The sequence below is a fragment of the Oryza brachyantha genome, chromosome 4, assembly GCF_000231095.2.
Source record: "Oryza brachyantha chromosome 4, ObraRS2, whole genome shotgun sequence".
In the NCBI taxonomy this organism is placed as follows: Eukaryota; Viridiplantae; Streptophyta; class Magnoliopsida; order Poales; family Poaceae; genus Oryza; species Oryza brachyantha.
The window spans coordinates 4696514-4712615 of NC_023166.2; the positions used below are offsets into that span (position 1 = coordinate 4696514).

Consider the following 16102-nt stretch of genomic DNA (forward strand, 5'->3'; position numbering starts at 1 on the left):
TTAAAATTGTCCATGCAAGTACAATTCATGGGTTGTAGAATTATGATGTACCATAGCAACGCACAGGTAGACAAATAATTTATGAGAAAATCCACTGTGTGCCACTGACTTTGTCACCTTTCAATGATATGTCATTGAGTTTGCCAAGTTCTACAATATGTCCTCTATTTTGCTGAATATCTATGTCATGTCACTAACGGTAGCAGTCTGTTAGACTTTAGTTATCTTTAGGGTTTACTTTTCTTAAATGTCAAAAATACCCTTCACTCAAATAATATCACACAGACGAGAAAGAAGGCAGCTCGATTGGATCTGAGCCATGGAGGGGGCGGAGAGCACGCAAGCAACCATGCCGCCGGCTGCATCCACGGCGTCGTCGCTTGCGAGTCTGCCCCCAACGCAGGCGCTAGCAGCCGCGTCCCCGCCCCTGCCCCCGCCCCCAGCGCCGGCAGCCGCATCCCTGCCCTCAGCGTCGGTGTCGACGCCTGCATCGCCGATCCCGTCACAGGCTGGCTCCGTGGCCTCTCCCCCGCCACCAGCGTCGCCGTAGGCCTCTTCCCCCACCCTCCTCCAGCGCCGTCAGTGGCCTCTCCCCCACCACTCGCGTCGCCGTCGGCCTCTTCCACCCCTCCAGCGCCGCCGCCGGCCTCTTGCCCTCCAACGCCGCTGGCTGGCCCTTCCCCGTCTCCAGCGCTGAATGGGCTTGAGTTGGCGCTCGTTGACGAATCCATGAAGGACACAGTGCCGATAGCAATTGCTGCTTCATCCATGGAGAATCGGTAACTCCTCATTTGCAAAGCTTTATGTTACTGCATTTTCTATAACATCGGTTTTATAGTAAAACTATATTCTAATATAGTGGTTAGAGTATTGTTACAAATTATGCAAGAATTTATAATGGAAATAGTTTGATACTGCAGCTAGTTTATTTCTTATTACTATTTAATTGTGTGTTCAATGCCTTATTTTCATTTGTCATGTGTGGATCCGCAGAATGTATCCATATCCTATGTTCATTCTCACAGTGAGAATTATGCGCAAGGGCAGTAGGTTTGAAGGTGCGTGGGTGTTTGTAGCTGCATATGCCCCATGTATCCCTGGTCTTACTGACATGTCTCAATGGCCAACAAGTAGACATGGCTTCTTTCTTTATCCACTAATACTTAGGAGAAGTGCAGGGAGACCTAGGAATAGAAGGTGCAAGGGTGAAGCTAAAGGGAAGGGCTCTAGTAAACGTAGGTCAGGGAGCCAAAAATGTCCTATTTGTCATAACTTTGGTCACAGATAGCAGACATGCAAAGAAGCTGATCCAGATGCTAAGCATATGCTCTTTCAGCAAAACAAAGGTATTTCCTTCCTCTATTTCTATTCAACTTTTACTGCATTGCTATAATTATTCTGAAATCTATGAACCTAGACAAAAGAGAAAGAAAGCAACACCATTAGCAGGCCTACCAAGGTACCAACTTGCACTTCCTAACTTTAATTTTCAAGTACTTCTTAGCACCTATTTTTTTATTTCCTTGCAGCAAAAAGAAGAGATCAGCTGCACATGATAGCTCTAGTTCCAATTTAATTGCTTCTTTGCATGCAAATGTGACATCAGTAAGGTACACTCTATAAATGTTTCAATTCCATTTCAATATCATTGCATATAGTCATTGTGTTTTGCATATTCCAACTAGACAATTCTAACTTTCAACCAACTAATTCTCATGTAGCTCAACTGGACCAAATCAACCACCAGTGCTATCTGCCCCCTTTCCTGAAACAGAAGCAAGCACTCCATCTCCTAAGGGAAGAGCCAAGGGGAAAACTAACCCCAAACCAGTAAACACAGTCCTTTTATATCAACTAAAAGCATGAAGAAATTGTCATCAACTAATCCATCCATGTCAACCAGAAGCAAAAAGAAATTAATAGATTGATGTACTTGTCTGTGGTTTCAGTCATGTAATATGTTTTTTAACTTCTGTACTACTTAAGCTCCACTTTTAGCTCTTGTAATGTTGAACTTGGTTGTGTTGAACTTGAACTGTGTACCACTACATGCATTGCTATATTTTGCACTAAATTAAATCTGCTTTTATGCACCTTGTTGGTACTATGTTTACTCTGTTAAGTGTTTTAGATCATATATTTTCAATTACAACTATACAATTAACTTATTATATAGAATTTATATTTAAAATATATTCTCATCATTTTCTTAAATTTTACATTGTTTACCCAGAATTTTATATTTAAAATATATTCTCAGATTTTATATTTAAAATATATTCTCACAATTTTATCTTTCAAATATAAATTTTAAAATATATTCTCAGTTCTCACAATTTGATATTTAAAATATAAATTTTAAAATATATTCTTAGAATTCTATATTTAAAATATAAATTAACTAGTAATGTTGATTATTAGCACTACCATCATCTCACTATCACAGATGACAATCTCGGATGGCAATGGCAAATGACAGCTATGCTATAGAGGAGCAAATGTCATAGGGGTAAATTCGTCCTTTCTCTAGTTCAAATAGAGGCTAGCAACCAAATGCTACTGTTAGTGGTATGACATAGACATTCAGCAAAATAGAGGACATATTGTAGAACCGGGCAAACTCAATAGCATATCGTTAAAAGGTGACAAGATCAATGGCACACAATGGATTTTCTCATAATTTATACTCATGGTCTTACTTTAGCACAATTCCAAATCAACGGAAATTTTGAGAGAAGGCAAAATTTCTTATATTGTAGTATTGATGTAGTAGTAAAAAAAATTTAGGGGGTGATTCTTTGAATTTTTTTCTTATTAGAAAAGCCAAACAACAAAAAATAATTTATAGATAAAAATTTTATATATGTATTGTTAGCAATGTAAAAGTCTAGACTGAAAAATAAACTTAGGTAAAACAACCTTAAATCAACTCTAAATTTAAGGTTAAAAATATAAAATTTGGCTTATAAGCCTGAGCAAAAAGATGAGGGTGTTAGTTCCAAGTCTTGTAGAAATTTTTGCTTAGGTCATTAACCAACCCGCCCCAAAATAACTAGATATATATAATGCTTGTTATCTTGGGCGCAATCGGGCACTACAAATTGCTTACATGGTACACTACCAACATATCTACCTGCATCACAGTTTGGCGAGAAATTAACATGTTACACTATTGTCACAAGAACCGATCAGCGGTCACTAAATCTGACTATTCTTCACCACCTCCAGTCCAGTTCAAGGGAAGGTGTGCCCCAAGAAACCATCCATCACATTATCACAACATTCAATGGCCAGAAAGGAACCCGGCCGGATTCAGTTTCAGAACAATGTACCGCCAGCAGCATTGCATCGACCAACCTCTATGAACTTGAATCTGCACTCTTAGCTTCCATGTAACCACCATGATCAGGAGCAACCAAACTATCTTCTAGGCTCTTATTCACGGTGTCGTTTCTGTCACTACCAGAATCCGACAAAGTGGCAGCATCATCATCAGAGGCTGAACCAAAGCTAGATCTCCTCCTTGTATCGTTGACTCTCCTCCCTTTTAGTTCAAGTCGCCTGCATTTCCGAGCTTTGCGCTTGCCTCTTGGCAGAATATCTTGGTGCAACTCAGCATTCACGTCTTCTGGACCCCTTTTAGCCCCTTTACTCATCTTCTCTGTTGCTAGTACATCCGCTGACAGAGAGTCACTTTCCTCTACCTTCCGGCGCTTGTTTGGATTCATCTGAAACCAAAAAAAAGTTGAGTAACTTTTCAACCATCAAGCCATATAGAACACCAAATGTTTGCATAGTGCTGAATGGTGGCTTTCATAGCTATGACTGCACAAACATGGTAATTACTCCCTCCATCCCAAAATATAGCAACCTAGTACTACGGACAGATCCAAGAGTAATAGGTGGTGTCTAATCGTAATACTAGGTTACTATATTTTGGGATGAAGAGAGTAATAAGTTTAATAGGTCTGACATGGAGATTACTTGGGTCATTTGGGTAATTAACTGGTGCTGAGTTTTTGGCACATGTTGACCAGTGCCAAATGTCACAGCATTCAACAGATCAGCACCAGGAGGGTTGGCATTAGCCTTGTGGATGTCAATGGCAAGCTCACTGGCACTGACCTGCTGATATGACCGTCATGTCAGTGTAGCCAAAAGCTCGGCAGTCGACACCTATAAGAATGTGGGGGGCGACCTTTCATATAGCCGAGGAGCCAGAGGATGCCGATGATGACGTGATGCAGGAGACAAAGGATGCACCAGCCACCAATGTTGTCTCAGAGTGGACCTTAGCCTCATCGGCAAAGCAGAGTTCCCTCAAGACCAGAGTATTGCAAACAGTGGCAAAGGTCACAGTAGAAGGATCACGGGCAGAAAGACTAGACCTGAACTCATTGAACAGTTGTACAGGCAGGCCCTTCGTCATGATGTTCGTGAACTGATGAAAGGACGGCACATGAAGCATGCGGACTTGTCTTGGTGCCACTTTTTCACAAACAAAGTGAATATCAATCCCAATGTGCTCCGTGCGTCAATGATGCACTAGATTAGCCATCATATAGAAGGCGCTAATGTTGTCGCAGTAGATGATCATCGCTGAAGAGATGGGACTATAAAGTGCCAGCAACACACAACCACTACATGAGCCACAACACAATATTTGGCATCAGCGCTAGAGAATGAACATTGTTCTGACGCTCGGAAGACCAAGGGACCATGTTATCACTGAGATAGACATAATAGCCAGAGGTAGATTGCCTCGAGTCAAGATAGTCGACCTAGTCGGCATCCGAGTATGCAGTGAGAGACTGAATGGGATGAATGCCGATGTGAAGGCCAGCAGAGAGCATGCCTTTCATACAATGCACAATGTGCTAATCAAGGTAAGATGAGGTTCCTGTGGATCGTGCATGAAAAGGCACACCTACTGCACAACATAGACTAGCTCCGAGCGAGTCAAAGTAAGGTATTGAAGAGCATCTGCAAGACTCCAATATTGGTCAGGTCAGTGAAAGGGGCATCGACGAAGGCCAAGAGCTTGGCATGTGCATCAATGGGAGTGGCGTTGGCGTGACGTTATGACATGCCAGCCCGCTGAAGGTCAATGATGTAGGTCGGCGCCTTGTAGAACAGAGGTGGTTCCTCGATGGCTCGACCTCCTCCAAGGTAGCAACAGCAGAAGGTAGTGATAGCTCAACATCCACAGGTGGACAGAGCAGCTGCAGTGGAGGGCGAAGTGTTTTGTAGGAAGAAGGCAAGAGAAGCAACATCTGCAGGAGTTGCCGCAAAGGGAAGCTAAGTGAGTTTGCTTAATTGACAAGCATGGCATAGACGGCTTCTAGCTAGCGCAAGAAATAGCATAAACAAAACTTAATTTGTGGACTGCAGCAAGACCAGGATGACTGAGATGGCGATGCCATAAGGTGGAGAGAACATGGAAGCATCGAGCGGCCACCGAAGGAGGAACGTCGACAATAAGGGTGCAGAGGTCGCAACGAATGTGGAATCGAAGAATCAAGCGTCTGGCCCAAAGGTTCTTAATGGAGAAACCGAACTCATCAAATTCAGTAGAGCAGTGGTTATTACGACTAAATTGATGAACCAAGGATTACAAACCAAGGAGCAATAAGGATATGCTTAAGATTGAATTTAGTAGTGCCAGTAGGAACAAAAGAAGTGCCACAACATATGACAAGGATTATGTGACCATCACCGATGATAAAAGAAGTTTGAGAATTGGGCAAACGAGTACACCATCAGAGCTAGACATGTGGGAGGCCGCGCCGCTGTTTAGGACCCAATATTTGAGGCTTTACTCGAGTCATCTGGTGTAGGGCAGCCTAGCTTGATCCCAAGCCGACCAGAGCTAGCCTTGTGAAGCAGCAGCTGACAGGGAGGGGTATGGGCTCACGAAGGCGGTGTGGGCCTAAGGAGATGGCCCAAGGCCAGTGCCGCTGGGAGCAAGACACCAGTCCTCCAATTAGGCGCCCTATGAGTTGATAGACCCACGACCCAACCAGTGTGTGCTAGTGTTATGTTGTTATTGGCAACCAATGTTTCACCCGCCGTTGCGTCCACCCTTGCCACTGTCGGTGTTGCCCTGGCCGCTACCACCACCAGAGATGCAGTAGTCAAGAGGCACAGGAGGAGGGGGTGTTGGCAGTGACTATGGGATCGTAGTCTGCACCTTCTGCTCGTTGGCGAGGCAAAGCTTCTTAAGGACGAGTGCATTGTGACTGGAGGGCAGCACCATGGCGCTTGCAATGTTGACGTCTGTGTTGTAGAGGCATGGATTGACACCACGAAGGAGATTGAGGACAAGTTGTGACTCAGAGACGAGGTGACCAGCATTGCAGTGGCCATGAGTGGCAACGGCGCTAGGTCAGCAGAGAGGAGGGAGACATAAGAAAAGAAAACCCAAGAATATGATACCATGTAGAAAGGATTAGGGAGAACACCTCCCACCCAATGTGGGGGGTGACCATGTGTTAATATAGCCAAGAGAAATACAAGATCCTCAATTAGAGTATACAGGGAATAAAGAGATCCCATATAAATATCGCTATACATGCCTACTAAGGCTATACATTCCTAATAAAAAGGACTAAAAGGTTTAGTTTTTTCAAATGAATTAAATTAAGTGTGCAGAGGTAGAGAGAATAGGGAAACGCCTCACACCCAAAGGAGGGCAACCTTCCATGTAGCCGAGGAACCAAAGGAGGACGTCGATGATGACATGGTGCAGTTGGTGGTGCCAGGAGCCAGAGGATGCGCCGGCTACCAGCGTCGTATCAAAGTGGACCTTAGCCTCATTGGCAAGGCATAGCTCCTTCAATACCAGGGTATTGCAAGCCCTGGCAAAGGTTGGAGGGACGATAGCACTGGCGATGTTGTCTGTATTACTAGAGAACTTGGAATGAAGGCCCCGCATGAGGTTAAGCACCAATTGCGATTCTACGACGGGGTGGCCAATAATCACTAGTGCACAAGTCAACCTGGGTCACGGAGTGGAATTCATGGCCAAGGAATATGGTTAAGGGCTCCTTGCTATCCTAAACATGTTGATGGCGACCCACAATTCACGGCAAGTCTAGCTAGGATCCATGGCTAGATCAAGGATGTCATCAGTGACAAAGCCAAATAGGCAGCTAGTGATGAAGAAGTCGGCTTTACTTAGGCGGAGTCACTAGGACACGTTGTTGCTAAGCCATAAATGGATCTAGCAAGACAAATTTGTCGCACAGAGTAGAATGCCTTCCACTTGTAGCACGGGTGCTTAAGCTCCAGAATGATGGGAACCAATGTTGTCTGATCGACCGATCGGACCTGATCGCCATGGCACCGATCAGGTCGATCAGCCCGATTAATCGAGGCTGATCGGAACAGTAGTGCGGTATATTTACCAAAACATAATAATTCTATATACTATTTAGTGTGCAGCATAATATGCAACAATAGAGATATTATTTGAGGGTTAGATGGTACTTACCTTTGAGGGAAAGAAACCCTACAAATAATGGGCCGGCCCAACTAAAATTCTAAGTGAAAAAAGATTGTCCAGGGCCTAAAACATCATGATCAGCCTGATCGTTTGGAGCATCTGATCGACCGATTGATCGCCCCTGATCGCTGATTAATCGGACGATCAGAAACCTGATCGGCCTGATCGTTTAGAATGCCCTGATCGAGGTCAGGGGACCGATCAGCCCGATTAATCACGATTAATCGGACGATCAGATAACATTGATGGGAACATGCAATTTGGCAACAATCATGGCGTAACGGTTGATAAGATGGCACCAGCAGACTTGTTAGTGCTGCCAGCCAAAGACAGGGTGCTCGACAGTGAGGTGGCTGCCATGGATCCAAACGATGTGGACAAGTGCATGTATGCAGTGGACATAGCGTAGGGCACGGCGTGCAGAGGGAGGAGGCACGACCTAGACGGTAACGCTAGGTAGGAGGTGGATGTGCGGCAAGGGAGTTGCAGTGTAGAGTAGGAAGGGCATGGCCAAAACAGCGGTGCTAGGGTGGATGTGGCACGACAGTTGAGGGCTAGGGCGGCAAAAGAGAACCCATGCTCTGATACTATGTATTTAGTTTTGTTTCATAATGTAAGACTTTCTAGCATTGTCAAGATTCATATGGATACTAATAAATCTAGGCATATATAAATAATATACATTGATATATAGATGAATCTAGGCATAGCTAAAACGTCTTACGGTATGGAACAAAAGTAGAAAGGTAAAGAAAATAAGGAAATGCCACACATCTGCCCAAGGAAAGGGGACGACCTTTGATATATATAACTGGAATCTTAGGAAGTTACAATGGATCCTAAAAACAAGGAGATATACACAGCATAAATGGCATGTACAAGTAATTGGCTATACAATCTCTAATATGAAGAGGAGAGTTTGATTAGTTCGCTACGATCTCCAGAAGGTAGGCACATAGGACATGACTTTAGCTGGCACTGAATTACATTGCACGAGGAGGCATAAATTTTAAAGATGTAATTGTATTTAGCAAATATTCCAGCCAGTCATAAACAATTGATGTTGATTTGGACATGACTGTTGACTGTTCATCTGATTTTTAAAAACAATGTATCATTTATTTTGCTGTGACTTGGTTATATTATTACAGGTATAAGCATGACTTATATTTTCACATGTTTGCACTAAACTTTTGAATAAGAATGGTCAAACATAATCTCCAAAGCCAACAGTGCCCGCATGTGCAGAGTAGCATGGAAACCAAGTGACTCAACACCATATGCTAAGACATAAAATGGAAACAACTGTTTCTAAGGAGAATCAAATCAGTTCGTGTAACCACAATACTCTTAGAAGGAATTAAAGATGTGGACAAAATGGAAAGAAAGGATGAGAGCCAAGATCTGACCATTGGAGCCTGGTCAAGAAGATGAACCCAGTCATCCCTGTTCCTAAGACAATCGTTGACAGCATGTGAAAAGCTGGGGTTTGCATTGTCTTCCATGTTGGGTTTACTTAAATCCCCCTGATGCTGAAAGAAACATAAAATTAGCAGAAATTATGAAACATACAGGATATAAAGACATGAAATTGAAATAAAACATACCTGGCGAATAGCATTGCACAGTTCACCATATGTTATATTTATGTTTTTGCTAATGATTTCATCAATCAACCCTGCAGATAGAATACAAGGCACTGTTATTGACTTCTATATTGAACAAAACAGAGAGCATGAGTTGTGCATACCAGGTAAATCACGTAAAAAACTGCTATCCATTGGAGCATCCTTTCCTAAACCAGTGGTGGGTCCAGTCGAACAAATGCCACGATTTTGCTGTTCTGATTCTATATTTTCAGCAAATTTGCATGACTCTTTCCCAGCAAGAGCATGTTCCATGCTACAATCTCTATGCCTCCGTTCAACATAAGACACCTTTCCTGTCCTCTTGGTATCATCATTATCTCTCCACGCATCATCTTTGTTTCTCTTCTTTAAGACCTGCACTAACATGAGAGCTTCATTACTTCTCATATATAGATAAAAGAAATATTGAAATAAAATAAAAAATATGTTTACAACATTCGGTAGCAGTAGTAGACTAGTGCTGATCTTACCGGTGCTTGATCCCTTCCTCCATGTGCTGAAGACCGCTTTGAGAACACGCTAGCCCCAGTAGAATGTAGCATCTGCGTGGTAGTTGCTTGATGGCAACGTGGCACCCTTGGTACTCTGGGGGAGCTGTTCAACTGTTGATGTAATAACAATGCAAGCTACAAAAAATAACATAACATGAGAAAAAACTAAATTATTTATTAATTATGAATTATTGGAAAACTTATTGTTATTTATTAACATAATCACAAATTACTGGAAATTACCGTGTTTATACCTGTTCATCACTCAATGAAGCTGTCATTTCAGTAGATTGCAGCTCAGTCGATACTGAACAATTGGAAGTCTCATGTGTGGTATGAGTAGAGCGGTGGTGGATCTTGTCCTTTCTCTGGTAAAAGCTCAAAGGCATTCCCTTATTACGAGAATGAAAGGGTGCTTCACCTTGTAATGACCTTGGTGGAATGCTTCCTTCAGATGCAGTCTTTTGCGACTGCTCTTTTGGCACTATCAATCTATGCTTGACAGAAGACACATATGTTCTGCTTGCTTGAGATGATTTTGGTGCAGAAGGAACGGAGCCTTTCGATTGAACCTTCTCAGAGGATCTTGTACGCTCCTGGGAACTCTCCTCAGGAATTTTTGCAATATCATTTTCACTGTCAGCAGATGAGACCAATCTTGTCTGATCCTTTTTTATCAAACGAACACTAGATCCTTCTGGTGACATTTCTTTGGATACCGAAGAGCATGGTAACTCAAAAGAGGTAGAAGTTGGACCAGAAGATGTTGTACAAACTTTCGCAGTACCTAGACTTGAGTTTGGATGCTCTGGTATTATCTGCATCTGATTTTGTGTTTCAGACTTTGGATGTTGAGAAACCAAATCAGAAGCTAACTTGGATGGATGCCTTTGAAGGATTGAAAAACTTGCAGCATCACCTCGACCTTGTTTCCCACTTTTATGCTCATCACTTATGAATTGGATAGCCTCGGTTCTCTCATGATCGTGTGTAGCCTCGCTTTTAATATTCAATGGTTTTGATTGATTAGCCTGCAAATCCGATACACCAACAGCTTGTAAATTTGAAGAATTTTGATTTGACTGCTTCTGAAGTCCCAGATCCTCGTGCATTTTCTCAGTACCGGCATCACTTGGGATATCTCCATTAGATGATTTAACATCATCCCTTTTCGCAACTGTGCAGTGTTCCAAGGATTTTCATATTAATCAAAACTTCTGTGAGAAGATAAATAACTAGGGAGCTTTAGTTACCTGAAGTCGATCCTATGCCAGCCTGTAAGCCTACATTTTTATTCCCCTCAATCTGTTCTTCATATATGCTGCCCTGCATATATACAATGAGTACAAGTTAATAATATTGTGGTAAATTAAGTTTACTCAATCAGTTGATAATAAATAAACAGAAATAGGAGTAATGCAGAAATTGAAAGAACTACTCCATCCGTTCCCAAATATAAGCATTTCTAGGTTGTTTGGCAAAAATTAAGGTTGAATCTACAGTTCCCCTCATCAAATGAGAGGTGGTTTGGGACTTGGGAGTAATATGGGAGACATCTGAATGAGAGGTCATTGATAGGATATGTAGTACTTTATAAATGCTTATATTGTGTACAAATTTTGATCCTAGAAATGCTTATATTTAGGAAAGGAGGGAGTAATTTAAATGACATATCTGAAAAAACTCTCATATTACAATCGTCTGAACCAAAAATCTACAAAGTATATGCATGAATATGACAGAGATCTATCAGAAATTCAGGATCTTATTAGGAAGTCAGATAACAAAAGAAGCAAGACAAAATTACTATCAGATAATTATGTACCACACTTTTTTAAACCAAAAAACACTGTAGCCAGAAATCAAACAATCATGAACCAGTTTGTAATTAACAAAAAGAATACTTTTTATGCAATTACTAATTAGTTTATGCACAAGACTAAATTTTATCAAAAGAAGTAACGTAGGAGGAAAAAGAAGTAATATATTCATATATATTCTTAGTTGGCAAAATCCTGTTGATGACTCTTCTCTAATAAGTGGAAATAATCACACTACATCCATTCTAAATATAGATATGTTAATATTTAGATCGAAATCCCCTCACCATTACTCATATATAGATATTTTAATATTTCATTTCAGTCAAAATCCTTTGCAAACTTTCCAGTACAAACTGAAGGTAATTACTACATCATCTCATCCAAACCTCAAGTAGCTGCACCCGTGGGGCCAGCCTCACCACCCCCGCCCAACCCATCTAAGCTAGTGTTAGCCCAAAGATGGAATCAATTTCTTTCTTGGTGATAGACCAGGATGCAGATCAAACAGACACTTACATGGCCAAATCCAATTTCGTTCTTGACGATAGAACAGGATGCAGATCAAATAGAATCTTACATGGCCGAATCCAATTACTAACGGAATGCTGTAACACGTGCCTTTTGGTATTTTTATTGCTTGGTTTATCTGACCATACACCATATTTCTGCCCTTGTGCTATTATGGGGAATGGAACCGAATTGCTTGCATACAGGAACACACAGACAGAGCAAAATGGGTCCACATCATGCACATATGCTCATCTCCACCTGGCACCGTAAAGCTGGCTGGGTACTGCATGGCCAGCAGCAAGCTACATGCCAGATATAGCTGCGTTGCTGCAGGCTGGCCACGCCGTCTGATGGATGTGGCAATATGGGGAGGCACCAAACAAGATCATCTTAGGAGAAGAGAGGAGGAAGAAGGCCACAAGTGGCATCAGCATCAACAAGAGAAGAGGAGGCCCCAAGGAAGACGAAGGGAATAAGGGTCTTTGCGCAACTCAACGAACTGTTGGATAACCCTGAATGGACAGGAGTGACATAAAGGGATAAAAAATTTACTTTGTTAGTTCAATGGCATAAAATGTGGGACCTTTCAGTGGCAAATAAAGAATTCAGAATAGACCAAGGCCTTGTTTGGCATGGCTCCAACTCCAGGATTCTTGCAGAAATTGAGTTTACTATGTATAATAAAGAAATCTAATAATCTGGTTTTACACTAAAGTGTGAACAAAATGCATTACTATGACGACCTTTAACCTAGCCCCAGCTCCAACTCCCAAGTGTTTCTAGAGCTAGAAGTACCCAGCTCCAAAAAAATTGAAGTTGGAGCTGTGCCAAACAGGACCTAACTCTTAGTTGGTTACTTTAGTCATGGTATTGATGCATCTCTTTAACCATGTTGCTTCATTAAAGTTCTTCTAAGGAAACACAATTTTGTTCCTTTCTACGTAAGAAAATGAAATTTCTTAGCAATTCTAACCCTGCATTTTCAAAATGTATGTAGTGATGTGGAGGAAAAGATTACATAGTTCAAAAGGATAGCCTATTCCAATTCATTTCCTGGCTTCCGGTAGTAAGAAATTGTACCCATCCTGCATAAACATGCATGAATGGAATACTACATGATGCATAATTTTATATAGTCAAGGTTCCCAGCTCACCTTTCAACCTATTGAGCCACTCCAATATCATGCGATTATGAGAAGCAGTATCTAAAAGTTTAGGGTGAAAGAAAAATGGTTAACTTGGTCAGGTTGTCAGGATAACTAAGAACATTAAGATCTACAATAGGATAATTGTTGTGAACCAGCGTGATGTAAATTATATGAAATTATATCTTTCAGGAAGTGTGTTCCTGAAGTAGCAACAGGCAGACGAAAAGTCATACTCCAGCATATCATATAATAGTCACAGCATCACAGTAAAACTACTGCATTAGAATGGACAAATATGCAAAATGACAAACAGATACATTAATAAGCAGTTTGAGCATAGAAGTTACTAACCTCTACCTTCACAAATCGTGAGTAAACTTCTTGCTCTGCTACGGCTGGCACTGTTTCAACTTCCGAGGAGATCACTAATGTCATGGATTCCTTAGGTTCATGCTTCTTTAGCGTCCCAGTAATTTCCTTGGAGATGGAGCACTTATTATCCCCACCCCATTCTGATGATGTAACGGTACTCTTCTTAGCATCCATAAGAACATGAAAATCAGAATTTACCATGTTTATTTCAGCATACTGATGCTCAATATCAGGCACATCAGCATCCCTTTTCAGCGCACAATCATTGTCCAAAGTATCAGCATGTACAGCGCTAATGGATGCTCCTAAAATAAACAAACCAACAACTCATGGTTGAAAAATAAAAATGTTATTTTTGCAGAAATTAAATAGTATTGGCAAACTATTCACCTCTCTTCTTTGCATCGCTCGAAGGAGATTTCCTCCTTGTGTCATCGTTCCCAGAATGCTCAACGCCATCCGCCTTATCGCCACACGCACTCAGAGTCCGGACATAATTCTTGTCCTTATGTGCGGCTCCAAGGGGAAGGGAAAACCTAGTCTCTGCCTCCTCCTTCCGCTTCTCTCTAGCCAGAGCGAAAAGAGCGTTGGCGCCGTCCTTGTCATCAGCCCAGTAGGGGAATTCGCAGTACCGGAAGCCGAATCTCTTGGGGACGTAGCCAGCGCAGCGCCATAGGGCGGACGAGAAGACAGGAGAGGGCGTGGCGGCGCGGAACAGGGTGGCGTCTGTACCGCCCGGAAGCCCGTGTACATGGACGCGCGAGGGGAGAGGGACTTCGGCCCATCGGCGGTACAACGGCCGCGGGCGGTGGGTGGGCAGCTCAGCCAGGAGCTCGGCGACCTCGGCCTCGTCGGCGGTGGAGGGGGCGCGCTTGGCCTTGCAGTTGTGGCACGAGAAGGAGATGTGCACGCCGCGGAGGTAGCGGGCGCACCGCGTGTGCACCCAGACGTTGCACTCGTCGCAGCTCACCATCTCCTCTCCGTCGTCATACGTGATGCCGCACGAGCAGTCCACCGTCCACGAGCCGTCCCCCCAATCATCGGCGGGCACCGGAGCGGGCGTGGCAGTGGTCGTGTGAGCGGCGGCCGGCCGCTCCAGACGGTGAAGGCGGCCGCCCTTCATTGGAGGGGCGAGCAGGGGGAAACCCTAATTTTGATTCCCCTTCAGATCTGAGCTTCGTCTTCCGTCCGTTGCCTGGGAAAGAAGCTGGCTTGCGCGACCTGCAACTGGAAAAGGGGAATGGGGCGTTTAAGTTTTTGGGCCTCAGCTTTACATTCTGAAAAGGCAGCAGCTGCTATGTAGCCTGCTTTTGAGAACCTGAAAAAGCTACTAAACCCAGTTTTTGAATTTTTAGTTTATTTTCTAGAATTTGTAACTTCATATTTTTAAAAGTTGTGTACTGTTTGGGGCAGCTTCTGATAGAAGCATCTTTTCCCTAAAAGATGCAGCTGGGAAAAGCTTCCCCAAACAGGCCCTTTACCACTCTACATAAATCCAACGCACCACATTTCATGGTATCCGGTCTTACAAATAGGCAAATATTTTACTACATCGATATTAGAATATAATATTTTCTTAATTAGATTTATACGTGCATAAATAAATTTAGATAAATATATAACTAATATGTATTAATAAGTAAATAAATCAAGGTATAGTCAAAACGTCCTACCGTATGAAACAGAATATCATTCTTCTCTATAGGGTATCAAAATGTTAAAATTGGTGGAGTGAGAAGGGAAAAATTGTTCATGCGTTTCATATTACTTTGGCTTTAGAAATTTTAAGTCTATAAAGTTTATAAAAAACTAGCATATTGTTCATGCGTTGCGACGGTATTTTATTAAAAAATATTACTAGCGTGTTATTAAAGTAAAACTAATAAAAGTGATTTGATATATGGGTCTCAGCTATTTTTTTCTTTCAAAAAATAAGAGAAAGTTGGTGGTAGGGTGGTGGCAGATTCACGACCATTACTTTTTTTTATATGAGTATAGATATAACATCTTACTTTATCAAATTTAAAAAGGTTTGACCCAAACAGAAATTCCTGGTGTTCACATATAGGTAGACCGAGTTATTCCTAAGCCTAAATCATAACTGAAAAGGAAATAAATAATTTTTTGCTTAAGTCAAGAGTTAACTAAGTGAAAATAAAATTATTTAATTAATCAAACCTAAAGGCCACGAATACTTTTGTTGTATTCGTTGCGCCTAAATTGATTATATATAGTGAGAATGGCATAGAAACCAAATAAAAGTCGTCTAAAGTTTAATTAAATTTTGGCTATTGTTTTCTCTTTTTCCTTGGCCTTGGGTTTCCTTTTCATTTTCTTTGGCCAAACTCCGCATTCACATGTCGTGGGCTAAGCACATGTTGTTGTTGTGGTCGTCCCCTACCCAGGCAGTGGCCGGCCATGCCCTATCCCTAGGCGTGGGCATCCACACCCTCACTTCCTCCCTTTCTTTCCTTTGGTCGTTCATATGATTCCTTAATCAGTATGCTCCCCATCTATTCCTTTTTATATTATCTTTCCTTACTTATGGGAAAAGGTTTCTAAAGTTCGTTGGAATTCCCTGTCCATCATACTTCCCAATATATCT

The 16102-nt window shown here is 42.1% G+C and overlaps 2 protein-coding genes across 4 annotated transcripts; both read right to left on the reverse strand.

Moving 5' to 3' along the window:
- Positions 1-263: 263 nt before the first annotated feature.
- LOC102719950 (circumsporozoite protein-like) lies at positions 264-770 on the reverse strand. The gene has a single exon (XM_006653156.1). The coding sequence runs from the start codon at positions 768-770 to the stop codon at positions 264-266; it is 507 nt and encodes a 168-aa protein (XP_006653219.1).
- A 2235-nt stretch (positions 771-3005) lies between these two features.
- On the reverse strand, positions 3006-14726 carry LOC102707482. Of its 3 annotated transcripts, XM_040523148.1 has the most exons (10): positions 13888-14726; positions 13696-13802; positions 13477-13602; positions 10898-10970; positions 9899-10821; positions 9624-9779; positions 9255-9507; positions 9112-9182; positions 8914-9036; positions 3006-3728 (listed from the first exon to the last, which is right to left on the reverse strand). In XM_040523148.1, the coding sequence occupies exons 1-10, from the start codon at positions 14618-14620 to the stop codon at positions 3360-3362; spliced, it is 2934 nt and encodes a 977-aa protein (XP_040379082.1). In that variant the 5' UTR covers positions 14621-14726; the 3' UTR covers positions 3006-3359. The 3 variants fall into 3 exon arrangements, with proteins under 3 accessions (XP_040379082.1, XP_040379081.1, XP_040379080.1); XM_040523147.1 differs by having other exon boundaries at positions 8914-9030; positions 13477-13802; XM_040523146.1 differs by having other exon boundaries at positions 13477-13802.
- Positions 14727-16102: the final 1376 nt, after the last annotated feature.

Excerpts from the sequence above, each read along its gene's own strand:
- LOC102719950 (XM_006653156.1), bottom strand. The coding sequence starts at position 770 with ATGGATGAAGCAGCAATTGCTATCGGCACTGTGTCCTTCATGGATTCG.
- LOC102707482 (XM_040523146.1), bottom strand. The coding sequence starts at position 14,620 with ATGAAGGGCGGCCGCCTTCACCGTCTGGAGCGGCCGGCCGCCGCTCAC. Across the intron at positions 13,803-13,887 it reads GAGCGATGCAAAGAAGAGAG|GAGCATCCATTAGCGCTGTA; the intron begins GTGAATAGTTTG and ends TGTTTATTTTAG. Across the intron at positions 10,822-10,897 it reads TGGCATAGGATCGACTTCAG|TTGCGAAAAGGGATGATGTT; the intron begins GTAACTAAAGCT and ends AACACTGCACAG.